Source organism: Neocloeon triangulifer, unplaced genomic scaffold, assembly GCF_031216515.1.
Source record: "Neocloeon triangulifer isolate White Clay Creek 2 clone unplaced genomic scaffold, ASM3121651v1 ptg000008l, whole genome shotgun sequence".
Lineage (NCBI taxonomy): Eukaryota > Metazoa > Arthropoda > Insecta > Ephemeroptera > Baetidae > Neocloeon > Neocloeon triangulifer.
In genome coordinates this window covers 834258-861669 of record NW_026775550.1, presented here as the reverse complement: position 1 = coordinate 861669, position 27412 = coordinate 834258, and the positions used below count along the sequence as shown (strand labels likewise).

The 27412-nt window shown below is 36.2% G+C and overlaps 2 protein-coding genes across 11 annotated transcripts in view; one reads left to right on the top strand and one right to left on the bottom strand.

Annotated features, from left to right (window-relative positions):
• Positions 1 to 19: 19 nt before the first annotated feature.
• LOC132194952 (titin) lies at positions 20 to 26096 on the top strand. Its single transcript, XM_059616575.1, has 12 exons — positions 20 to 202; positions 18248 to 18415; positions 18473 to 18638; positions 19049 to 19349; positions 19453 to 19801; positions 19855 to 20065; positions 20168 to 20637; positions 20766 to 21354; positions 21409 to 21576; positions 24588 to 24727; positions 24831 to 25124; positions 25428 to 26096. Exons 2-12 carry the CDS (start codon positions 18275 to 18277, stop codon positions 25803 to 25805), a joined length of 3207 nt encoding a protein of 1068 aa, XP_059472558.1. The 5' UTR covers positions 20 to 202; positions 18248 to 18274; the 3' UTR covers positions 25806 to 26096.
• LOC132194950 (tight junction protein ZO-1) overlaps positions 25930 to 27412 on the bottom strand; it is a 48525-nt gene continuing 47042 nt past the window's right edge. For 8 of the 10 annotated variants that reach the window (XM_059616562.1, XM_059616564.1, XM_059616567.1 and 5 more), the window contains one exon: positions 25930 to 26786. In XM_059616562.1, coding sequence (XP_059472545.1) covers positions 26533 to 26786 — 254 coding nt within the window. In that variant the 3' untranslated portion in view covers positions 25930 to 26532. The remainder of the gene's footprint in view (positions 26787 to 27412) is intronic. The other 2 variants (XM_059616570.1, XM_059616568.1) reach the window with 2 other exon arrangements.

The window sequence follows — 27412 nt, the reverse complement described above, 5'->3', positions numbered from 1 at the left end:
CGAGAGATGCGGGTAGCGGTGTTCGCGATTGGTCGCCGACGAAACTCGGCGACTCGTTCTCAGATTCCGACCGACTGACGAGCGGCATGTGAGAGCATCTCTCGGGCCAACAGGTGGTGTCCCGCAATCCGACCGGCCGTCCGGACACACTGGCACGCACCACCGACGCGTCGGACACACCCTCGCACCCTTGTCTCGACCGGTAAGCCACCCCTTTCGGTTCGTTTTCGCGCCCTTTCTTCAACGGGCAGCCGCGGTTCGGCGTCCGAGCGAGGTCAATGGAATGTTTATGATTTCGTGCCCTCGGGAGGCTGCGAAAGAAAGAGTTGAGAGAGAGAAGGAGCAACTCGAGTTGCTGCCGTTTGCTCTCTTATCAAGCGTTAATTCATAAAATAGTGTGTCGGGTTTAAAGCTTGCACGTAGGTTTGTTTTCGCACCGCAGAATGAGAGACAATAAAAATAAATTTTAATTATTGTTAGAGAGCGGACGGGCTGGATCGAGCAGAGCAAACATTAGATGCAAGAGAGGGACGCACTTTAGATAAACGTTTCTGCGTCAGGTTGAAAATAATTGCGTGACAAAGAAAAGTTTATTTTAAATTAGCATCAATTTTCTTTGTGGCTCAAAAATGTTAGGACTATTTGACATCCATTTTAATTAAATTTAAATTATTATGTAATAATTTCTTGATCAAGAGTTGATTTGAATTTTGAATCAACTTTTTCCTTGGATTTCTTTTTTTAATTTTTAATTAAATTTAAATTTTTTTCTCAAAATCTAATAAAAAGCTCATTGGAGGAAAATTCAACTTTTAATTTAAATAATATAATATATCAGAAAAGTCAAATTTAGAAAATTACAAAATAATTAAACGGTAAAGAGAGTAATTCAAGCAATTTCGAGAAAGTTGTTTGAATTTTAAAATAATTCAATTGTTTGAAAGGCAATGAATAATATTAAACTACTCCTAGGTTTACTGAACTAGGCTCGTGCACCTGCATAAACCACCTGAAGCAGGTTGAGTCGGCCTGACTGAAATAAACTGCGTTAATGGAATTTGTTCGGAGAAGAAAGGTGTGCACTTTACCTGCACTTTTTGCTTCTTCTTTCCTCGGCGCTTCCCCTGCTTTCAAGGGTTATCAGCTTCCTGAAGCGATTACGAGACAATCGTTGAGGAAGAGCAGACAGTCGGGTTATCACACACCTTTTTGTTTTCGTTATCGCAACAAAGACGCACACCTTTTTCCAGAAATAATAATGAACAATCGGTAAACATGGTTAGGCAGGTGTAATATTTTACGCAATTTTAAAACTCACATTTCTATAAGTATTTGTTCTCCATTCAATTTAAGACTGGAAAAATAAATGAATAAATAAATCCAGAAAAATTATTGAATTTTAAAGTCAACATTAACCTGTTGGTTTAGGATTGCAAATTTAAAATTGTTAAATAATTCATGATATAAATCGGTTTGTTTTGATATCCAACTGTTCACAACCGGCTAATCAATTGAGAGAGGAAGTTTTCTCTCGAGCCGACAGACCTATAAATAATTCCGTTCAAAACCCGCATGGCTGCTATATTTAACACGGATTTTTTGTCAGGTGTCTGAAATGCGAGATCCTGCACCGTGATCTATTTAAAACTATTTCATTCAAAACCAGCAGATGAGCAGACACGTCAAACTTTTATCTTTTTAGCACACTAATCAAAGTCAAATTTATAATCGGTAAAATTGTATGAAAAATTTGTCTTTTATCTAACAAAAAAACTTAACTTTCTAGTCTTCAATAATATTGGTTTAGAAAGATAAAGTTTAACTTTTTTTAAGCAAGAATTTTCTTTCAAATACTAAAAAATAAAATAAAATAATGAGAAACAGGAGAAATAGTAAAGATTAATAATAATTTTCAGTCTCACATTATTTTAAATGTGATTGCAACTAAAAATAAACAACAATGAACCAGAAAGTCAAAATTTTTAAATTTAATCCTTCAACAGATAAAAATATTCAGAAATTTTATATTTTAGTCATTCACATAATTACAACGTTTAGCGCAACTGAAATTTCAAAACAACTGTAATTGAATTAAATTAAGGATGAGACATGATTTTGAAACTGAAATTTTCAAGTCAGTGGGCACGATAAAGAACTACGTCTCGGAGCGCAAACGAAACAGGAACCGGGGCGTGACTTGTTTTGTACTGTTCTTTTTTTTTCTTTCTTGCGTGTGACGCAACCCCCATGCGTGGTTTTTTTTGCACCGACTGAGCAATTAGTGAGCCACACAACAACGTCACTCACACACACGCTGTGACGAATGTCGCGAAAAAAAATTAGCTGCACTTTGGTGCGGCTCTCTCAATCCGTGCATTGAGCTCTCTGTCTGCGAGCGATCTTCGTGCAAATGCACAATCATTATCCCCGAAGCGTGTATGTATGTCTATTATTCTCGTTGGATACACTTTCTCGATTTCTTGCAAAACGCTGCTAATTGCGCACACAAAAGCGAAAACTAAACTTGCTAAGTAAATTGCAGACGTTAATACAAAGAGGAGCCCTTTCAGTTGAAAGCAGCTGTTTGAAGCCAAAAAGAATGAATTGTTTGAATTTAAGATTTGCAATCCTATTTGTAATTTTTTGTGTTTTATAAATTATTTGAAATCCTACAATATTTGATGAATATTTTGATTCAATTTTTTTTCATTATTCTTATTTATAAATTTTTTTTGTATAATGCAATTTTATTTATATATTTTTTAAATTTATTGCATTTTAAATAAGCTTTCCGCCAAAAACTAATTATGCATCCTGAGTTAAATTGAATCAAAGTTTAAAAAAACCTGACAAATTAATTGAAAAAAAAATTTATTTTTAGTAATAAAAAGTAGAAAAATTGTAAAAATAAAATTTGTTGAATTCAGCCTATCTCAGATTGATTTCTGTAATAAATATTTTTGATAATTTGACATTCGAGGAGATGATCATGGAAATGAAGAAATTGGGCTTTTCCGTGTTGCAAAAATCGTTTTCATTCAAAGTGAGCCGTTGTTTCTTTTTTTTTTATTAATAAAAACATTTGCAAGGAGAAAAAGCCCTTGATTGTTAGTCTATTAATTTATTTTCTATGATTTTCTATAATTACACAATTTTTCTTTGATAGCTTTTTTTAGGAATTTCTAAACTTATTCTTTAAATTTTTAATGTATTTCTTTTCAAAATTGGTGTCGTTTCACTTTTGGTGCCACACATGATACATCATTCTCATCTCTCGAAGTGACAAATTAACGCAATGCCGCGTGAGAGCATCACCGCTGCACACTCGCGCCAGTTGACGTGCGTTGCGGTTGCGTTCGCTTCTCATTTTATTATAAATTCCGCATCTCGTTCGCGGTTTTCAAGCCGAGCATTTTTTTATTTCTCTGCTCGCTGCAGTCGTACAAAACGTCTCTCGCAGCAGAAAACCGAGAATGAAAATGTAACAGCATCCCAAGCAAGCACATTCATTATTCTGCGTATTCGCAGCGTTTTGCCGCTGATTTGTGTGGGAATAATTGCGGAATAAAATCCCCGCGCCGTCACCTTGAATTTAATGCCGGCGCGCGAGATACGAAACTGCGACGGCGAAAACCTCAGCAATTATTCTGGCTCTTTTCCATTCGTTCAAACTCCCATCATCTCTCGCGCGAGAGCAAGAGAGATGCTTGTTCGTTCGTTCGTTTCACATCCCGGCCGCTCTCAATGGACGGAAGGAGTGTGTAATAATAAAAATTATATACATTTCACCCGGCGGCTCATTGGAGAAGTGTGAAATGTACACAATGCGTGTTGCGGTGATAATGAAAGTGTATTTTTTAAAAGTCCCTTGGACGACGGGTTAGTGCCCTCTGTGAATGCAAATATTTTTATGTGCTGGCAACGTCTTTTGGCACTATCAAAACAGGTGTGCCAAATTGAACAGGGTTCAAAATTTAAAATGGAATTTTATTTAAATTATGTAAATGTAAAGTTGAAATAAAAAGACTTGTTGAAAATTTCCCTTTTTAAATAAAAGACGGCTTTTTCCACTTAAATTTTAGTTAAAGAATGAACAGATTATTTTTTTATTGCAAAAGTCTCGGAAAGAATTGTGATTTTAACTATAGATGATGCAAATTATAATTAATATTTGACATTTTAATTTGTTTTTGTTGCTTTTATAAATCATGATGGCTCTCTATTTAAAAACTTTTTGTCAAAAAGCCACTGTTTTCAGCAAATATGTTTTTACCTTCACTATAATAATGACAGACAGAATCAATAGTAGAGTAGTAAATTCTACAAATATATAGGAATAATCATTATGAAGTTTCACAATAGTCAAAATTCTGATTCAAATCAACTCTCAGAATGGTTCATTAAAAATATCATAATTGTTTTCATGAAAAGGATGAAAAGGTGTAAAAAATCATTTCCAGCTGCTAATATTTTGCTCAGAATTATAAAAAATTCAATAGAATGGACAAATAATAATTAAATGTATTAATTTATTTAAAAAAAAAAAAAACACTAAATATCTTATTTACTTTGATTAATTATAAGAATATTACAGATAATAATTAAATTTTTATAAATGAAACGTTATTATTATATTAATTATTAATACTCCACAATTATAAATTAAATTAAAACAATGCTTTTTATTTTTAACTTCATAATATGAATAAATAAATTTGGACTCAAGAGTGAATTGAAAAAAAGACAAAAATATTAATATTAAAACTCACGTCAGTCTCCAAACTATTAAACTTGGGCTCAATAAAAATATAATTAAATACAATTATAAAAAATTAACTCTTTTGGTCATTAGAAGAAGGGTTTATTTTAAATGTTATAATAAAACATTTTATAGAACAGATACAAAAACATACAGTGTTCATCTTTGTATTCAAAGCGAGCTCATCTTACTCGGCTGCTTATCTCTTACGTCAATCACTTGTGCATCTCATATCCATCAACAATGGAGACGAAAACGATTTTCAACAACTACACTTTCTAAAGTTTCAAAAACAATCGTCAAAAGTGATGCACGAGACCACCGTGCATGCAGAACACAATGAGATCCTTGAACAAATATAATACAAAAAGAGCACTGCGCGCACATAATTAAGCGCAAAAAGAGTCACCTCCGTGTTTGGCCGAATCAAGAACATTAAGAGACGAGAATTGCACACAAATAATCGATTAAGAGCAACTGCTTTTTTCCGATTGTTTTATGGACGAAAAACTTGATAGAAAGCTGCGCTTCTCGGTACAACACTTATTTACGTACGCAAGGCACACTTTTGTCTCCGCGCGGCACAAATAAAATGCACTCTCGCGGCATAATAAACCGACAAAGTTGCTAAAGATCAACGAGGATGCCTCATTAGATGCGCGCGTTCGACACACTTTTATTGTTATCGACGGCGGAGGATGCGGAATCGTCTCGGAAATCGTCTTCCTAATCTTCCTTTCGCTGCATTCCGAGGTGCCATTATGACTTTTGTACAACCGCAGAGTAGTTCAATCATGTAATTTTTGCCATTATTTTCTCGACCCTGTTCGAAAGTAGGAAAGCTGAAATTATTTAATTAAATTATTTTCAAATTTCAAAGCATCTTTTCATTCATCTGAGCGTTTTGATTAAAATTTATTCTGTGGAAGAGGAAATTCTATGATAAAAAAGATTAATTTGATAAATTTATTCAAAGCACATAAGAGAAAAATGCAATTGTTTCAATGTAGTTATTTCTGTACAGTTTGTGTTTAGCTTGAAAAAGAAATTCATTAAGAAAAATATTGGAAATTGAATTGATTAAAGCATTGCTTCTTTACTGAATTCCCTGATGTTATAATTTTTAATGACCAGAATAGTTAATTAAGTTTTAAAGTTCCAAATTTATTGAATCAAATTAAACCCAAATTTAAGCTTATTGCCTTTTTTAATTAATTTACTTTTAAAATGTCCTTTGCTTTGTAAGAATACTTAATTCGAAAAAGAGAACAGTTTTAAAATTAAAGATTTTTTGCCAATTTTGTTATTAACATTCTCTGCACGTCTCCTCCAAGTTTGTTGTCCATTCACATTTTGGAGGCCAAGCGTCCGAATTAATTTCGCGAATAATGGGTCAATTCAATGATTGGCCAAAAGATTCAGAGAGAGCGATCGCCTCTGCCTTGTGAGCCTTTTTCGGCTGCAGCTCCTTTTCGGATGCTGCGCCAGCACCGGCGGCTCCCTCTCTCGAACCTGCTCCTCTCTCGCGTGCACCTTCGAAAAATGCCTTCTAGTTACACTTGCCCTTGATCCTTCTCTGTTTATCTCCTGCTCTCTCTCCTCGTTCGTTCGTTTTTTTTTTCACCACCACTTTCGAGTACCGCAGAGGTTTATTATTATTTTTTCGGTCCCGCCCAGACCGCCGGTGTAAAAAAGCGACTGCCGGGCACAAAATTGAACGAGTCATGCGAAGAACGAGTTCCCTCTCTTTTGTGTACCGTCTGCGACTTTTATTATTTATATCCCTCGGTGCGCCGCGAGTATGCAAATTACTAAAAGCAACGTGCATTATACACACCCGTCCAGCCTGGCCATTTTAATTTTAAATTGTCCGCAGAATAAAAAACAAAAATATAAAAAGCTATGTTTATAATTCAGCCAGCAAGTTCAGTTACCTTTTAAATCCATTTACGTTTGAAATGGCATAAATTTAATTAAAAAAAGACAAAATTTATATTTGATATTTATCTTAATTTAAAATCAATTCATGTTTTTATTCAATATATCGTTTTTTATGCATTTGAAATTAATTTATAAAATTTTTAATGATATTTAAATAAATATTTTGTAAATACTTTTAAAATAATTCGTAAATTAAAAAATAAAGAAAGAATAGTGTTTCATTCTCTAATAAAAGTTATGATATTTTGATGGTGAAATATGAAATTGTATACATCCGTTTTTATGACACATGGCGCGGCCGTAGCCTTTCTCCTCAAAATAAACTATCCATTTATCTCAATTTTCACATAAGTGTCCAAATAAACATCGTGACGGAAAGAGGGCAGCGCGTTTTAATCGCTCTCTATGGACACAAATGCTCAATCGAGGCCCCGGCTGCATTAAACGCCGCAGAGGAAAACCTGATTAGGCGAGTGTGTTGTATCCTCACATTAAAAATTTAAGGTAGCCCGCACTCATCATCGCACGCACGTCATTCCTCATCAATCTCGGCACCATCATTCGAAAATTAGACTAATGGGACGTAGAGGAAAGCGCGTCGTTTTCAAGAATTATTAATTTATTCCTAGAATTTTCACCGTCTATTGACTTTTCAAATGATCAATTCTGGAATTTGAAAGGAAATTAAATTTCATATATGGCTGGATTGAAAATCGCGATCCAAAAAATGTGCAGTAAAAAAGGGTTCACAGTTTCATATTTTCCCAACAAAAGTATTTTTTTTGAGCCATTATAGAAATGTGATTATTTCTTGTTGTTGAAATTACCTTTTTTATTTGGTAAAATTTTGCATAATCAAGACAAAAGTTCCTCGAGATTCAAAGGAAAGAAGAGAGATCAAAGGAATGCATTTTTTTTGCAGTCGTAAATTTTTTCGTTCATTCTTATTCTAGAATTAATGTCATTACTAAAACGCCTTTAATTTTAGTTTTTATTCATCAAAATGTAATTGAAGAAACTAAATTTTAACATACATTGCATAAATTTTATAATTGAGCGAAAATTTAGTAAGAATGGCTTGGTTATTAACTAACTGTTACGGAATTTTCTCACCGTCTTATCACAAAAACGGTGCATCTTTCTCCCGACCGAGTTTCGGAAGTTTTTATTTTTTTATGAACCAGTATAATTTGCATGCCAAAGATATACATCGCAATTATTATCCTGCTTTGAAAGTGTATATAAAATTTAAATTATTGTGCCGATTCTCGGTGTGTTTTTGTTAAAAGCGTCTCGTTGAAAAATGTTTTAATTGTTGTTGTTTCTCATCGAGCGCACGCCGCCGATTGTGTCGAGGAGAAAAAAATTTGGGTCAGCATCTCTCATGGTCTTCGCTTTGGTATTCCGTTCGTTCGTTCAGAGGAAGGAAAACGAGAGAAAGGAAGGGGCTCTGCTCCGAGTTGGTCTGACCTTTTATATTCCCCAAGAGAGGCATGATTAAACGCGAGACTTGGTTTTTTGTGAGGTTGAAAATTGTCCCCCTGCGACGGGGGAAAAGCTATGCCTTCTCGCACCTCTGAGGTTTTATTAGTAGTTTGTACCGCTGCGGTGGGAGCCCCTCGGGCTATTGTTCGTCGAAAGCATTCTTGCATTTGTTGGTCACCAAAGCTCGAACATGCTTATTGTTGGCCAGTCACACGCGCTCAAGTATTTTAATTTATCATCTGAGACGAGCCTGAGAAATTCTAATTGAAATGAAATTGGATTTTATTATCTTACCTTTCAGCACGAAATCTGTCAAAGAGAATAAAGAAAATTATATTCAATGTGAAGATGATAAATATTTTTCATTTTATTTCTTAATTGAAACTGCTTTAATTGTAAATTTAACATCCTTATTGCATTCTAATCGTTTTAAATAATTAGTAAAGTAGAAAAACTGTCATTTTTGTCAGTGAACAGAATTTTTAGGCAAAATGTAATCAAAACATGTAAAAACGCACTTTAAAAATTAAATTAAAGCCAGATAACAAAAGTGTTTTTTTCCTTGCACAATTTCTGAAACCTATTCTGATAAAAAAAAATATAAAAATCAAAATAAAAAAATACATCTAAATTTTCATGTTTTTAGCGGATTTTTTTTAAGAATTTTATGCAAAATTAAATTTATTTTTTAAATGTATTTCACTTCTTTTTAAATTAATTAGTGAATGTTTTTTGAACACTTTTAGTTTGCAAACATCTGCGCCTCGAATGGACTGTCTAATGATTATCAGTGCAGCTCTATTTATTTTTTCCGTTTTTCATGCCGAAATCATTAATTAACTTCAGCTTTCAAAGGCCGCGCATTCATTCATTGGGAAAATAAATAAACTAAAGCGCATTCAACTAGTTATGAAATCGCCGGCTTCTCTCGCAACTCGTATATAGAATGACGAGAGATTTCCTTTTCAAATCGTGCTTCAAAACTCCAACTTCCTTTCAAGAGAGGAGAGATGATATCTCACTCGATAATCCCATCAGCAAATTCGCGAGTCGCCTTTGATGTGGCGCGGCGCAATTTTCGTCGAGAAAAAAAAAATTGTGTCATGCACACCTCTCGATATAGCTGCAGATCGTGGGACGCTTTATTGGACGAAACTTTACTTTCATGCACTTGTTGTGGAATAATTTACACGTGCTCTCACTTTGCTGGCCCACGTTCAAAAGGTGCGGCCGTGCGATGTTATGAGGGCTTTTTGCATTCTTGGCTCATTTTTTTTTTTTTTTTTATGGACGAGAGACAAGAGACTTTTTTCTCATGGCGAAGACCTCTTGCACATCACTTGCTCTCTGCCATATTTGAACGTACGACCGGTGCGTCAAAAAATAATCCAACTGGCCGAGGTGAATAATCCTTGCGTATGCGTTCGAGGAAAAGTGAATGGCTGGGGTAAATGAATAAAAAGTTTAACAATTTTATGGGAAGGACCTTTTACAGGATGAGGCTATCAAAGAGCCAAATATATCAAAATTAATTGCAAAAAATCATTTGCAAAGAGGCTATTTAAGAGATTTCTTATAACTTTTCTTTGTTTTTTTAACAATTTTATCTAATTTTATCCATTTGATAAAACAAAATGGCTGAGTAAAAGTTTGCTGCGAAAAACAATCTATTTGAATTCAAGGAAAAGTGAATATCTGTGGAAAATGTACAATTTTGTGAGCCGAGTTCATCATTTTTATGCTGGACTGTCAAAAACGTTCATGTAATTTAACGGCCCATCTTTGCGCGGACCTCTCTTGAGGCTTCGCGTTTTAGCGACTTGTGCTGCCGTTTCTTCACATTTTATTCTTGATTTCATGTTTGACTACTTTGTGAAGAATAAACAATGATAATAGTAATAAATGTCCAGGAAAAAGCTTTGTTTGCCTCGGTCAGAGTTCGCAAGTGGTCGTATTTTGGGGTTCTGCACTTTCAAATTGTTATTTTTATCAATTAAATAGGCAAAAGGATAGAAATTGTTTCACAGAAATCAACTGACAAACTGCTTTTAACTGCAAATAGGAGCTTTGTGAAGAAATATAAAATTGAAATGAATTATATTTTAAATTCGTGCTGGAAATCAGTAGAAATTTTAAAATAAAAACGATGAACTTAATTATTTTCAAAAATAAAATCTTATATAATATAGTATAAATTTTTCTTTAATTAGTTATTTGCAATATTAATCAAGTTTTTTATGGATTGCATTTTATTTCTAATGCAGAAATATTCTAGAGAATGATTAAAATTATTTATTTTGGTCATAAAACATTTGTATGGATCATTTACTTGTAAACTTAACCATTAATTCAAAGTTAAATATAATGTAAGATTTAAAAAATATAAGTTTCTAAAATCTATGCAAATCTTCAACTGTTACCAAGTGAAATTTCCGTGCATAACTTATGCTGTTGCGAATCGTTGTCCGTCCAAGGCCTGCGCCTCCCACGGCCGATTTTCCAGCAGCCGGTCGCTCGCTTTTCAACAATGTGTGTCGGCGCAAATGTACTATTAAGGCACCCCGAATCGCAACAACGCAATATCAATTTCGCCAACATGCCTCGTTTGGCTTCCATACCGAGTCGGCCGGGTCATGCACACCTGCCGAGTACCTTTTTATACCTTTTTTAATTGCCAAAGACCGGCGTTGAATGCGTTTTTGCGAACGAAAATATATTCATACCATATTAAATATTATTCCGCTGGCGCAACTCAACGCGTGGGAGTCGCCGTCGTCGAGGCAAATTTATTCGCTGGAAAGTGGTGCTCCCCAGCTCGCACACCGTTGCATGCCAGTCTTCTGCCAGTTATCAGTCAGCATTTAATGCCGATCATCGGCCGGCAATGCATTGACATTCAATTTTCCCTAACGCTTGCCAGTCGTCTGCCAGTTGTCGGCCGGCAGATGACCGTCCGTTGCATGCCAGTTGCATGCGCATTCAACGTAAATGCATCATTTTTCTTTCCACTTTTGCATTCCTTTATTTTCTTTTTCTAATTTTACAGATTAATGAATATTTAGAAAAAATACATAGAGCCTATATGCAATGACTGCATTTTATATTTTTGAATATTTTTTTTACCAAACTTAATTTGGATTCAGCATAATATAAAATGCAGTCATGACATAGGCTCTATGTAATTTTTCTAAATAATAATTAATATGTTAAATTAGAAAAGGAAATAAAGGAATGAAAAAGTGGAAAGAAAAATGATTCATTTACGTTGAGGCATACAATTAAAATTGTTCATTTCAATTTTTATAATTAAATGTTAAAATATTTTTAAATAATACAAAAAGTAATTTTTTTTTTAAATTAAATTATATAATTTTTTAATACAACATTTAAAATTCAAACGTAAATACATGATGCCTCCGTTGTGATATTTAAATTAATTTTTCCATAAGTGCACGATTTAATAAACGAACCACACTCATAAGTCCACACCAATTTGGGAGCTTGTGTTTAAGCGCGCACTGGCCTTCCTCCGTATAAACGCTGCATCAAGAAAATGGTCTGAAAAATAATAATAATACCAAATTTGAAGTCTGCGAACCGTTAATATTAAGACTAAATTTATTTCAAATACTCTCGTTCAAATCTATTGCTTTTGATTTATTTTAAATTCAGCAGGATGCTTCATAACTCCGGCGGTTTAGCCGCAAAATGCGGGGTGCAATATGGAACATTAAATTTAGGATTTGTATTTACCTTCAAAGTTTCACAAAATCGGGCCATTTTCATTGATGAATCCAAGGAACAGACACTCAAAATACTTAAAAACTTAAAACTGGGCATAAAAGTGATGAATTCTTAAGGATGTTCAAAGATTTTCGGGACAAAACTCAGACGGACGAACGTTGCAACGAACTTTGTTTGGAAATAAAAATGCTTTCAATGATCGATGACAGCCGAAGTTTCCAATGATTCGACCGCAGTGACATCTTCGTTGTCTGCCGATTGCTGGTCGGCATTAAATGGGCATTCAATGCCGATCGCCTGTAACGCGCCTTCATTTAGCTTTGGCGCTCGCTCGCGCCAAAGTCCCTTTCGTTGCATGCCCGCGATCAACTGGCAGACGACTGGCCGACGATGCCTGCAATCGGCAGGCAATGCGGACGTCGGCCAGATAACTGGCAGACATTCGGCATGCAATAGTGTGCGCGCTGGGTCGTTTTCATACCTTTAACGAGAAAGAGCCCTCTCGCTTCAAAGTTCCAACAATTATTTAAAATACAAATCAAGAGAGGAATTTATGGGTCATTTCTTTCTTTAGTATGAACCAGTTCAAGGCTTGATTTAATTTTATCTTCACATCGGATGTTATGCAATATTTTGAGAGAAAAAATGAGACAAAAGACGGAACACGAAAATTATGGGTGCGGTGCCGAAATTTGGATATTTACCACGGCGTAACAAGTTATTGTGAATTTCATCGAATACAAACAACACAAGACTTCTTGGTGAACGCCCTGCAATGCTCTTTTTCTTTTTTTCTCGCCGATCGTTTACCAATCGAGCCTTTGTCTTCTTTTACTGGTGAATTAAGCGATTACAATAAAAGCGGCACTCTCAGGTGCACCTGGACGGAATTCGAATTATGGAAATGTGCGTCCGACGGTGCAGTGGGCGAGTCGTTTCATTTTGTATACGTTTTAAAAAAGACCCTTTTAAACGCTCAATTATTCATCTTTCCTGACATACCATTCTTTATTCAAAAGCTCCAAAATTGGATTTTAACTCAACCTACGAAAAATAATATGAGAACTAGCAATTAAAATGAAAGAGGCCAACAGGTTTCATAAAATTAATTTATTGCATTTTAGTTTATAAATGAAATAAAATTCAATGTTGATATATTTAAATTAAATCAATTTATTTCAAGCTAGAATTGTATTGAAAATTCTGTTTTAAAATTTTTTAACAATTAATGACAATGGATCTTAGCAAATTTCGTTTTTGAGACTAATTACAAAATTAATATTTTTAAAATTTTTCCACACAAAAAATACGTTTCTTAAATTGCCACGTTATTATAAAACTTTTTTTATGGACATATTTAACGTTTTATTTTGCTAAAATTTACGTTACATTTTCCCTTTTTAACCAGATTTTTTGAGAAACTTCAGGCAAATGATTTATAAGATGAATTGACTTTGGAAATAATGAGTCGTATTAAATTTATGTAATAAAATTTCTTTAATAGATTTTCCAAAGGAATTGTAAATAAAATTATCCCTAAAACGTTGCTAAACATCTTTTATACATAATTTCGCTTCAAAACGCGTTTACCAGAGACGTTTTCAATTACAATTTAATAATTTTTTTTAAATAAATAAGAGCCCCAATCTTGCCATTCATTAATTTTCTTAGAATTTTCTTAGGTAAAGTTATATAATAAGTCCTTAACTTAAATTTATGGAGATCGTGTCATCAATAAATAACATAAACAACCGGCGTCCTTGACTGTTAAGTACATTATTTAAGATGAAAGCCGACACGTACTGTATAATTGAAAGTTTCAATCACTCAACGCTCTCCAGCGTCTGAGCCGCAGCTTATAATAGTTGTTTATTTTTCCAATTATGTATACATAAGTAAGGCATATCAATTGAAACGCACATAAAAGCAAACATTCATAAACTCAAGTCGGACGATCGAGCGTATAATAATTTCCAAGAGTTATGAATTCCGTCGCGCCTAAAAGCACTCGCTTGTGAAATGTTTCTCCGAGTTAATGGCAGAAATGCGATACATAATTATCACAACGCCAAGCACCCGAGACGCTCCGTCTATCTTTTATTAACCAACCAAAAAAACAAACAGAAAATATATCGCAATCCCATTATTTCCATTTGTCAACCTTGATTATTTCCAAATTCGCTGCAATTTTCGCGGAAACAATGAAAGCTCGAAGCGGGTCGTTGTGCAGCAAGTGTGTGTGTGTATTTTTCTCATTCCTGGGAATTGTTTGTTTTAACGGGGCGCGAGAGAGCGGCGACAATTTTTGTACCGTTTCGCCGCGCGCAGACCTAAAAAGGAGGCTCGTGAAAAGATTTATTTATGCTTAATTTGCGGCCGTCTGATTTGATCCCTCGCGGCTCTGCTTGTAAGAACGAGTTTAGAATTCAACCCGAAAAGAAAGGACGAGACACACTGTATTTATTTTTTATTACAACAACTCGTCGTCGTAAATGCCGGGCAAAAAGCAGCAAAAACGGGTCGACGAACTCTCCATTTCTCTGGCAATGCCGCTTTTTGGCTTGCAAGCCGAATAAATTTGTTTTTAATGACCCAGTGTCATTTTTTTTCTCGATTTCGTTGACCTCTATCTTATTTAGTTTTTTATTTTTGGAATATCTGTTTATAAATTGCATGCAGGTTTATAAAATTCTACAAAAATTAGTAAGTTAATTCTGAAAAGAAGACCAAATTGAATGTGAAGTCTTCAAATGTTTACCAATTCAATTTAAATTCAAACAAAATAACTCTTATCATTTCTAATGTTAGAATATTTACGCGTATATGCATTGCCAATTAAATAGAAAACATTTGAAATATGACCAATTCAATTTCAAATTATGAAACATGCATGAAATTTAACTAGTGTTAAGAGTTTTTTTTTTAATATTCTAAAAATTTAAAAATATTTCCGTTTTTACAATTTTAAATCGGTTAAGACTTGAAAAAATATATTCAAACTGAAATACATTTAAAGATTTCAATTATCAGCAACTAAATTTGAGTACGCAAACTAAAAATTCAGAAAATCTCTTAAAGCAAACTTAAGTGTAAAAAAGCCCACTTTTAATCATGATTGCTACTTTTTGAATTAAATAAGTAGAGTTGAATTTCTATAAGTTTTGAGTTTTTATAATTTTTCGCCACTTAAACTTCCATTTTTGGTAGTTTTTTTAAATTTACATGAACAAAAAATACAGGTTAAAATCTAAAAACTAAAATATTTCAGGGAAAAGACTAAAAATATTTGTTTTTGCTGAAAAATCATTTTAATTTAAATTCTGTGAATGGAATTGTCTGATTTGTTTTGTGGAGAAATTATACTGTTCTCTTTATTCCGAATTTAAAATATTCTTTTTCCACTAAAAATTCTACGCGACGGAAGTTTCTCTTTGTGAATTGCTTCATTTTGAGGAAAAGTTTTCACGCGGCGCCAAAATCAATTACCAAAGTTGTGCGTCGCCGGTGATTTCCGCTTTTATTGTTAATTTCGCGGCAGTAAACGCTCGGATTTTCTCCATCCGCAGTCGTGATTTGCGGTGGGACCACCGAGAAGGATCCGAAATTAATGCGTTCCTTCAACTTGTGGGCGACCGACGAATTCATCACACGCACTAAACGCATCTTTCTTAGCGGCCAAAATTCTAAGAAAGCTGCTTGATTTATATTTATTCAAAGCTTCTCGCATGAAATTGTTTTCAATGCGCACATGGAGAGATTATTATTATTTTTTTTTTTAATTTTCCCCTCGTTGTTGCCTGGCAGCCGTGCGTGAATAAATGCTGCACTCGGCGCGACGGAAATCAATAAGCTGGAAATATTCCAGTCCGCGTCTCTCTTTTTCTCTCGCCAGCTGAATTTCAAGCCGAGTGCATCGCTGCTTTTAATGCCCTTTTCTGACCCCTTCCGACTGCTCCAGCATGACAAGCGGTGACAATTCTCGTGCCAAGTTCACCGTTTTGAAATTCGTCGGCTGGAAACTTAAATTTTCGCATGGCTGGAAGTGGGAAAACGGAAGTTGAGCGAAATTTTTTCATGGAAATTGGAGTGACTTAGGAAATTTGCATGTCGATCAAGCTAAATGAAGTAAAATTTAATTATCAGTAGAATGTTACTATTAAAATTTATTTTTAATAAAATATGATTTTTTTTGTATTTTTATAAAAAAAGAGTGCCAAATAAGAAATATTGCTGTTGCACAAAAATTTGTGGTAAAATGTAAAGAAAATAGATTTAATATTTAATTTCGACAAAATTATCAACAAATATGCAAATTAGATTGTCGAAATTAACAAAAATATTTTGTTCAAAAAATTAATATTTCACACCAAACTAAACAGCTTATAAGTCACATTTTCTCTTCAAATAGTAAAGAAATTAACAAAATTGAAAGTTTGAAATTCAATTTCTCGCTAATTTAAATAAAAATCCTCTACAAACTTATCGCTAATTTAAACACTTTTAGAAAATTCTAAGGAGGTTTCAATCGTTTTGAAACATTCATGCAGCTTTGATGAATACAGGTTAATTTTGCTCTGCAAAAAATTTATTCGACCTTAGGAATTTCACAGCCATTCATTTATAACACACTGCATTGTGAAGCAAATTGCCAAATCTTATAGTTTTTTTAACTCATGCTGTTAGAATTTTGCGTTACTATTTAAATTTCATGCAATGCAAATTATCTTGTTTAGAAAATAAATTTCAACCACATAAGACGTTTTGTTCGCGCCTCGATGTACAAAAGAAGCGAAAGCTGCGCCTCCTTTTTCCGTCCCTGCGGCGCTCTCGCAAATTCACGCACTCTGACCAAAGAGAATCGATCGATTGTCCTGCGCTAATTAAGCATGTCTCGTCGCTATCTCGCCCATTCATCGCCGAAAGCGATTCCATTCAACGCAAATCGGCCAATTTCGGCGCCTCCCAGCCTCAAAAACCGCAAATTTCAAGCTCTCTTCTTCACCCACAATGCGGAATAATTTTCCATATTTTCACGTTAATTTTTTTAATAGCCAAAGCTCCCGTTTCTCTCACCAGAAAAAATTTAATTCGCAATTATATATCAAGTTTATAAATCAAAATGGGAAATCGCTTTACGGTGGCGTGAGAAAAAGTGCACAGGAAAAGATGCTGCTGCAGAGAATGCAAAACAGTAAACATCAGCACGAACTTTAAGTACGATAGAGTCTCTCTCGGAGGAGGCGCGCGCTCGCGACTTTTACTGTTATTCTAGCTCTCCATTAGCTCGGAATAAAAGTCAAATACGAAGACAAGACACTCACAATCTGCCGCTCGTTTCTAAATAATGGTCGTAAAATTCCTTCTTTCTGATATACGGATTCTGTTTGACTGTCCAAACTTTTATTTGGACGTGGGCGGTCCACCTGTAATAAAAAAAATGAGGGGCCAGAAGGGTTCGAACTCAAAACGACCTAATGTGGAATAATTTTTAATTTAAATTTAATAAAAAAAATTAAACTCTTTGATCATTATTGCAAAAGTTTTCAATCTGATTCAGCAAATGTCAAATTTTGCAAATTAATGTTAGTGTGCGAGAAAAACTTAGCTTTAAAGAATGAGATACGTACCAAAATTAAGTTTTTGAATTTTCCTGACGCAAAGAGGTATAAATTTATGTCATTTAAAATTGGTTTCATAATTAAAAGTAAAAAATTTGTTATGTATTCCATTCTATAAAGCCTTTTTTCTTAAACAATTTCAGTAAAACCTCCTAAAATGTCAATTTCTTTGGTTTAAAAATTAAAAAAAAAAGATTCATAGAAGTATATAAATATAAAATGATAAAAAAATATAAATTTTATCTTAAAATAGGTATAAAACAGAACAAAACTAACCTTAAAAGTAACTCAATTTACTATAATAATTAAAGTTAGAAACTTGATATTTATTGCTGCAAATATCTCCTAAATAAATAGAAAAGTTGGCCAAAATGAAATCAGAGAAATCAAATCTCCTTTCTCTTTAATCTGACGCGAGTTAATTGTTTCAATGAGATTTAATTATCAACAGCCTGTAAATTGGGTGAGGCAATTTAATTGAAATCGTTGAAAGCTTTTCCGTTTCTTCTCCGGCAATTACCCCAAATCTTAATCAACGCGCCAGTTGGCGTTTTGTCAATAGGACTCTCGTTTCTATTATCTTCTTCCATTACTTCTCAAGAGCCGATTAACGCCTTCTCCGTTAAAAGTCCAACCGAATCATTTTCGAAACGTCGTCGCAGGAAATGAAAATGAACCGGGAAATCTATTTTTGTTGCAGCGCCTAGGCAGTGAATCAGACTCGAGGATGGCCGCTGCGGCGTGTGCGCGGTTCTCGCAGAACGCCTGGCGCCGCGAGATGTGCGCCAACTGCTTCAAAGCCAAGACGGAGCACGCGGCGCCCCCGCCACGACCCCCAGCGCCCCCGGCCCACGCGGTGCCCCAGCACGTGAGACTTTTTACTCTTTAATAGAAATCTTGAATAAAAATATAATGTTTTTTGCAGAGCATCCTCAAGGGAGTGGGAAAACGACCAGAGAAAAAGGCCCAGAAGAGCGGCGTTTGTTTCCCCAAGGAGGAAGCCGAGATCATTGGTTACGACGGAGGAGACGTCTCGACCGACGATGAGGACAATTTCGAGGCGTCCAACAGCGACTTGCCCGACTCTTCATGTGAGTAGGAAGATAATATAAAATGAACTGATGGTTGAATTTATAAAAAATGTAAAATTGGGCGGAATTTTCGTTTATTCAAATTTTTATCATCTATTTTGATGTGTAAAATTTCACTTCAAATCACCTACTTTTAGAAAAATTTCATAGAATAAAAATCCGTTTACCCAACAGGAGCCAAAATTTAACATATTTCTATAAATACGCATATTTTTGACACCTACGTTGCTAAAAATCACATAACTTTTCCAATCACCTGTAAAAATAAGATTATAAACCAACTTAATAATTTTAAAATTAGTGTGAAAGTTTTTTTCAAGTTTATAATCTTTTTCATGTTAATCAATTTTTAATTATTTTTACTCAAAGGCGAAGATGAAAAGAATTAAAAAACTTCTCTTTAAATATAGTTCCGGAGTTGAGTGACGCGGAGGACAAGGAGCTGCAAAATCTGACTCGGAAGAACACAGACTTCAACTCGGAGAACGTGAATCTCCTGAGCGTCGCCTCCGTCCCTCCAGCCACTAATGGCATCTCTGTTGGCAACAAAATCACCGTCAACATCACAAACTCTGTCACCACAAATGGCAAACCAAAGACGGAGCCTCTTGAACTGGGCAAGGTTGTGCACAAGAGCACCGTGCCCATCGTTTCGGTGACGCCTTTTGGCTCCAAGCCGACTGCCATTTGTGCACCAACCCCCAAAGAAAGGTAATTTTTGTATATAAATATTTTAAATAAATTTTGTTTTGGAATTAGTGAAATGCTCTGTTTTTGAGAAAAATTGATATCAATTTGTGAATTATTTTTGCAGGTCCTTAGATAAGATTGAGAAGAAGGAACGAAGGCCCCCTTTAGGCCACGAAGACACTTCTCCTCCGTTGACAGCTCCTGCGTTGGTCAAGACAATCAAAGAAATCTCCCTGCCCAAAGAAAAAGAACCAGAGCCAGCAGTTGTCAAGATCGAGGTGCCCTCGAAGCCGGTCGAGGAGGTTGGTTTGTCTCTCACACCAAGTGACAGCGACGCTTCAACCGTGTCCGAAGACGAAACCAAAAAGCCACCTGCCTTTTTGCACCACAAGGATTCGGTCGACTTGATTTCCCCTCCGACCAGTCCGTTGCTGCTCGTCAAAAACGACGAAAGGCCAGTTCCAATCGGAAAAGTACAAATTAGTTTTCGTTTTAATTTTATCCACTAATCAGTTTGGTTTGTAAGGTTTCCTCTGATTTGTCAATTGCGTTGAAGAACAATGCGCTGAATAAGAAGCCAGAGTTTGAGAGGCGCAAGAAAAATGGCACAAAGTTGTCCGCAGCACCAATCCGTCGATGGACTGTGAGCAGCGAAAGAGTTTTCATCCAGCCTAGGAGGCCAATCATGGATGCGCCTGAAATTGTGCCACTCACATTGCATTCATATAAGCCATTAGGTATTGAGAAAATTGAACAATAAAGTCTGAAAATTTATAAATTTGTTTATTTTTGACACGTTCGTAAAAATTAATCCAACTTTTATTTTAAATTATTTGCAGAGCCAAGAGAGCTTGCTGGAGAGCCTGACGGAGAAGACTCGAAAGTAACTGAGGTTGATAACCAGCCCGAGCCAAAAGAAAAGGAAGAAGTTGTTGAGGTCCCAATGGAAAAAGTAGAGGAACCCAAAGTTGAGGAAGTCCCTCAACCCGCAGAGGAAAAAACAGAATTGGTGGTGGAGGAGGAAATCGACTCAAGCAAACCTCCGACTCCTCCAAGTTCTCCCTTGCCTGATGACGATCTGCCCCCGATGCTGCCCAACACACCCCCACCTGTCCTGCAGATCAAAACCCCTCCGGCTCGGCCAACATCTCTGCCCACAGTTGTCACGAGTGGAAATATCACTCCAAACGCCAGGTCTTCTTTTCTGCATAGCAACATGCTTGGTCGGCCACAGGTGCCTGCAAAACCAGCATCGCTCATGCTGGCCAATGTGTCCAGCAGTGGCCGAAGACACCCCACAACTCCAGTGGTAATTTGAAATTTATTTTACTAATTTTTAATTTAATAATAATTTTTCACAAAAAATTGTTCCATATCTGATTTATAAATTAATGACTATAAAAATTATTAAATTTGGATTTTCAAATAAATTTGCAGGCTGTTGCTGTTCCAACCCCAGTAACCCCCGTCAAAATAGAAGAAACTCAAAAGACCATCTTAACTCCGGCTCTGGAAACACCCCCGCCCAAGCCTGTTGAGCCTGAATTTTTCGAAACCCCGAAGACAATTCTCTTCTCCCCGGAAGGAAAACCGCCCATCCTCACCCCGAGGCCCAAACTCGGCTCTTACAAAAAACGCCAAGCGCCCAAACCTCCCGGCAACAAAAAGGACGACGATTACAGCCGCTCTCCTCCGTCCGAGGAAAGTAGCTTCGATGAGCTGCACCGCAGAGACAGCATCACCAGCGTGGACAAATCGAGTCTGCAGGCCAAGAAGAATGTGGGCAGATTTTCTCTGAAGCGAATTTTCAGAAAAGGCAGCAAGGAGGAGCGCGCCACGTTGCCCGAAAGCATTCCCAGTCCGACCTCCACCCCGTCCTCCCCTGAGAGCCCTCTGCGTCCTGAAATCATCCACCCCTCAAATTTGGACGGCAGACAAGTGGAGGTCGTTTGCAGGGTGGAGCAAAGCGCGACCACCCCTACAACACCAACGCCCCAAAGCGAAACAAGCATGTTGACCCCTCCGGGTAAATTTCATTCAGTTTTTAAAATTTGTAAAAATTAAAAATAAAATTGAACAGCTCGTCCGAGGCCGCCACCACCCCCGAGGACCATGTCCTTGCCCCAAAACGCAGCCAGCCGTCCGGCACGTCCGCCTCCTCCCCAGTCAGCGCAGCTTTTGCAGATGCGGGAGAGGGACAGTGACCAAAATGAGTTCAAGCAGGAGGACTCGATTTATGCGAATCTTGGTATAAACAAATTTTACTGTAGTAGATGAAAATCGTGGGTGCCAAAGAGTCGAAAATAACCATTTGCCCCTTTTCATCCCCTTTTCATCCCCTATTTGCCCTATCTCCCGGATAATTGCCCATTTTAGGAGGTAGTTTTTTTCTATCAGCTCCCCCGCCCCCTAACAGATGCCCATTTTCAGTGGAATTTTTTTGAATGAAAATATCATTTCATGTTGATATAGTAATTTGATTTCTTTAACAATTTATTTTATAACTCACATGCCTTCGATTTGATTGATGAAAGAGCGATAATATTGATGCGCCTTACCAGACTTGAATATGCACACACCGCAATCACAAAAATTACATTTTTCATCAAAAAGCCAATGGTGCACTTTTAGAAATTTCCCGTGAAAAAATATTTTTCCTATCGCAAAATTTTAACATGGGAGGTATAAGTACCTTTGGGAGGTATTGTACTTTTAGGAGGTATAAGTACCTTCGGGAGGTATTGTACTTTTAGGAGGTATAAGTACCTTTGGGAGGTATTGTACTTTTAGGAGGTATAAGTACCTTTGGGAGGTATTGTACTTTTAGGAGGTATAAGTACCTTCGGGAGGTATTGTACTTTTAGGAGGTATAAGTACCTTCAGGAGGTATTGTACTTTTGGGAGGTATAAGTACCTTCGGGAGGTATTGTACTTTTAGGAGGTAGAAGTACCTTCGGGAGGTATTGTACTTTTAGGAGGTATAAGTACCTTTGGGAGGTATTGTACTTTTAGGAGGTATAAGTACCTTCAGGAGGTATTGTACTTTTGGGAGGTATAAGTACCTTTGGGAGGTATTGTACTTTTAGGAGGTATAAGTACCTTTGGGAGGTATTGTACTTTTAGGAGGTATAAGTACCTTCAGGAGGTATTGTACTTTTGGGAGGTATAAGTACCTTTGGGAGGTATTGTACTTTTGGGAGGTATAAGTACCTTCGGGAGGTATTGTACTTTTAGGAGGTATAAGTACCTTCGGGAGGTATTGTACTTTTGGGAGGTATAAGTACCTTCGGGAGGTATTGTACTTTTAGGAGGTATAAGTACCTTCGGGAGGTATTGTACTTTTAGGAGGTATAAGTACCTTCAGGAGGTATTGTACTTTTGGGAGGTATAAGTACCTTCGGGAGGTATTGTACTTTTAGGAGGTATAAGTACCTTCGGGAGGTATTGTACTTTTAGGAGGTATAAGTACCTTCAGGAGGTATTGTACTTTTGGGAGGTATAAGTACCTTCGGGAGGTATTGTACTTTTAGGAGGTATAAGTACCTTCAGGAGGTATTGTACTTTTGGGAGGTATAAGTACCTTCGGGAGGTATTGTACTTTTAGGAGGTATAAGTACCTTCAGGAGGTATTGTACTTTTAGGAGGTATAAGTACCTTTGAGAGGTATTGTACTTTTAGGAGGTATAAGTACCTTTGAGAGGTATTGTACTTTTAGGAGGTATAAGTACCTTTGGGAGGTATTGTACTTTTAGGAGGTATAAGTACCTTCAGGAGGTATTGTACTTTTGGGAGGTATAAGTACCTTCGGGAGGTATTGTACTTTTAGGAGGTATAAGTACCTTCAGGAGGTATTGTACTTTTGGGAGGTATAAGTACCTTCAGGAGGTATTGTACTTTTAGGAGGTATAAGTACCTTTGAGAGGTATTGTACTTTTAGGAGGTATAAGTACCTTTGAGAGGTATTGTACTTTTAGGAGGTATAAGTACCTTTGGGAGGTATTGTACTTTTAGGAGGTATAAGTACCTTCAGGAGGTATTGTACTTTTGGGAGGTATAAGTACCTTCGGGAGGTATTGTACTTTTAGGAGGTATAAGTACCTTCAGGAGGTATTGTACTTTTGGGAGGTATAAGTACCTTCGGGAGGTATTGTACTTTTAGGAGGTATAAGTACCTTCAGGAGGTATTGTACTTTTAGGAGGTATAAGTACCTTGGGGAGGTATTGTACTTTTGGGAGGTATAAGTACCTTCGGGAGGTATTGTACTTTTAGGAGGTATAAGTACCTTCAGGAGGTATTGTACTTTTGGGAGGTATAAGTACCTTCGGGAGGTATTGTACTTTTAGGAGGTATAAGTACCTTCAGGAGGTATTGTACTTTTGGGAGGTATAAGTACCTTCGGGAGGTATTGTACTTTTAGGAGGTATAAGTACCTTCGGGAGGTATTGTACTTTTGGGAGGTATAAGTACCTTCGGGAGGTATTGTACTTTTGGGAGGTATAAGTACCTTCGGGAGGTATTGTACTTTTGGGAGGTATAAGTACCTTCGGGAGGTATTGTACTTTTGGGAGGTATAAGTACCTTCGGGAGGCATTGTACTTTTGGGAGGTATAAGTACCTTCGGGAGGTATTGTACTTTTAGGAGGTATAAGTACCTTCGGGAGGTATTGTACTTTTGGGAGGTATAAGTACCTTCGGGAGGTATTGTACTTTTAGGAGGTATAAGTACCTTTAGGAGGTATTGTACATTTGGGCGTTTCTACCAAGGCGGTCTCTAAAATTGATTTTGAATGAACTGCTGATTTTTTATAAACATGTTAAAATTTTGCGATAGGAAAAATATTTTTCACGGGAAATTTGTAAAAGTGCACCATTGGCTTTTCGATGAAAAATATAATTGTTATGATTGCGGTGTGTGCATATTCAAGTCTGGTAAGGCGGATCAATCTTCTTGCTCTTTCATCAATCAAATCAAAGGCATGTGAGTTATAAAATAAATTGTTAAATGAATCAAATTACTATACCAACAGGAAATGATATTTTCATTTCAATAATTTCCACTGAAAATTGGTATCTTCTGGAGGGGGGGGGGGGGGCAGATAGAAAAAACTACTCCCTAAAATGGGCAATTATCCGGGAGATAGGGCAAATAGGGGATGAAACAGGGTAAATGGTTATTTTCTATTCTTTTGCACCTGCAATTTTCCTCTACTTACTGTTATTAGTAATTGTTAGGTAAATTTATTTATTTTTGTGTATAGATTCCGTCAAGAATCGTATAGGAGCAGTCTCGACTCCGAATAAACCGCAAAGAAGTGGGAGCATTCGAGAGCAGTTCGATAAGACGAGTCCAGGCAGTCCCGGTGCTGAAGAAGGAGAATACGAAACCGTCCAGTTTAGCGTAATTGAATGTTTTGCTTAATTTAACAATTGATTCAATTATTTGCCATTTCTCAAAATTATTATTTTTTGAAAATAAATTTATATTTCCTTCTTTCCTTCAGGATGGCAAAACTTTGAAGCGGCGCCGATCAGTGATTTTGGGCTCGTTGGAGGAAAATTACGGAGCTGTCGTGGGCGCCAATCATCGCGCTCTGGCACAACTGCTGTCTGTTTTGACCTCAAAACCGCTGCCCTCGGAAATGTCGTCTGTTTCTGTGGCTTGCTATGCTGGCGAGTGCAGGAATGTGGACGAGAAAACTCTGGTGGTCATGCAGATCCTGATGGAGCTGAAGAATATGCAGCAGGCTGGAGCGACAGCTGCGAATCTTGACCAGTTCAGAATCGCAAGACCAAAGGTATATTTTATGAAGGTTAATTAAAATAAATTATTATTTTTTTTTGTTTCACATAAAATCAATGTAATTAGAAATAATTGAATTACATATTGCAACTTAATTACTCGCCTGTTTAATAAAATTTATTTTAAAAATAAAAAATTCTTCCTCCAAAAATTGGGATCAATTGCATGCATTTAGCTTAAATTAATAATAATTGTAGTAAATAAATTCAGCAATTACCAAATGAAAGTTCTCCAATAATTATTAAAATTAATTCAATCTTCAAAATTTATCTAATTTTTTATTTATTAATCTTTTTAGGACCCAAATCTTGCTGTCATTGGTCCTCGCGTCGAGTGCCAAAAGGAAGTGGCTCCGAATGGTTCCCTGCCCTCGGTGGCCACCAGAGCGTGCCAGCTTTTGGCCCCCACCGACATCACCCTCACCCCTCTGCTGGACGCGTCTGACTTTGACCGCGCCGTGACTTATCTCGAGCTCAAAACCTGGGGCCCTGAGGTCTCGCCAGTCGAGCGAGAGGTCGGCCTCCAGCGCTGGCTCGACCTGGAAAGGGCGACGACGCTGCAAAGCCTGGCCCAGAACAGGAGTGCCAACCGACTGCCTGTTGCTCAAGAGATGTTCGCCAGTTTCCTGGTGGAAGCTTCCGCAGTCAGCCTAGCGCAGGCTGCCAAACTTTTGTAATTTAAACAGCTCAAAAAAAAAAAAAACTGGTTGAAAGTTGAAATACGCATTTCTTGTGACATATAAATCTAATAATAGGTTGAATTAACGACAACGGTGCCATGAGGTGTAGCGAGTATAAACACACAAAAAATATCTGATCTGTGTACATTTCTGCATTTTATACGTCAAAATCTCCAATGTTCATATTATAATTAACTGACAATAAATCTGATAAGTGTCGTAGTGAATGTATTTTTGTTAACACGCAGGACAATTTTTTTGTTATCAAATAAAACGACTTATTTAAAAGTTTCGTTCTTTTATTTTATTTTTACAATTATTTATATAAGCATTTTATACGTATGATTTTTCTTTATTTTAAATTGGTGGTTACGCAAATAAAATTCTAGCAATTTATTGCACTAGAGGCAGTGGTTTTTGAAAATTTGGTCGTTTTGTTATTATTGCACTTGGATTCTCTTCTAAAAATTACAAAAATTCTGCACCAATTTGAAATATAAAACAACAAACATTCTTCTGAGCAACTAACTCTTAACGGCAAAAATGTCATGAAGCTCGTTGGCGAGAGTAAAAGTACTAAACCTACAATTTAGCCAAATAATATAATATATTTATAACATGTAATCGTATTATGTACATTGCAAAAAAAAAATTCCAAAATAAATGGCCGTTCGACGAGTGACAGAGGAAAATGCACATACATTGATTGATTGGCACTGACAACCTAGAAATGGTCCACGAGCACACTGATAAGGCAGCCCTTGCGCCGGGGCACCGAGGTCATCTGCAGGTTGGGCGACCACTGCGGCTGGAGGGCAGCGTCGACCTCGCCGGACCGCAGCGACAAGTTCCACGGCTCTTCGTCGTCCTCGTCGCCGTCCTGCATCAACACACTCACAGGCACACTCAGCTCCACTGGCTTCAGAAACTTCAGGCCCAGCGGACCGCACATTACTAACGGACTCAGCAACTCCTCACCTGCGCATCAAGAAAAATCCACCGAAAAATGAAATCAATTCTACATAGAAAAAAAGGAAATTCTTTTAGAGTCAAAAAGAAATTAATGAGTCTCATCAGCTAAAAATTCTATAGATTTTTATAGATTAAGATGGTTTTATAAACATCATTTTTTTCTTTTGAGAATTTAGGTTAGTTTTAAATTATTTTAACGCTCCAATTTTTAATTAAACTGTTTTTTTTTTTTAGAATTTTAAAATAATTTTTTGAACTTATGTTTGTTTTTTGAAAATTTATCAACTCTACTTTAATTAAGTTCGCAAAACAAAATTGTAGGATGGCGGTATTAAAAAAATTAAAAAATAAAATACCTGACGAGAGTCCTTAAAAATAACTACCTGATTTTTTATGATTTAGTTTAGTTTTAATTTTTGTGTTAGAAATCAAAGATAAAGCAAAGCAGTTAGTTTTTTTTTTTAAACTAGGTTATTTACAACTCGATTAGTTAAATTTGCACCAAAAACAAACCAAATCATCGCATTAAATTCCCAAAAAAACATGCAAAAACATCTTTTTTTTTTATGGTTTCCTTTATTTCCAAAATTATTATTATTATTTTTATCTTTTATGAAATATCCGGACTCAGC

Excerpts from the sequence above, each read along its gene's own strand:
- LOC132194952 (XM_059616575.1), top strand. The coding sequence starts at position 18,275 with ATGGCCGCTGCGGCGTGTGCGCGGTTCTCGCAGAACGCCTGGCGCCGC. Across the intron at positions 21,355-21,408 it reads AAGCATGTTGACCCCTCCGG|CTCGTCCGAGGCCGCCACCA; the intron begins GTAAATTTCATT and ends AAAATTGAACAG. Across the intron at positions 25,125-25,427 it reads TCAGAATCGCAAGACCAAAG|GACCCAAATCTTGCTGTCAT; the intron begins GTATATTTTATG and ends TAATCTTTTTAG.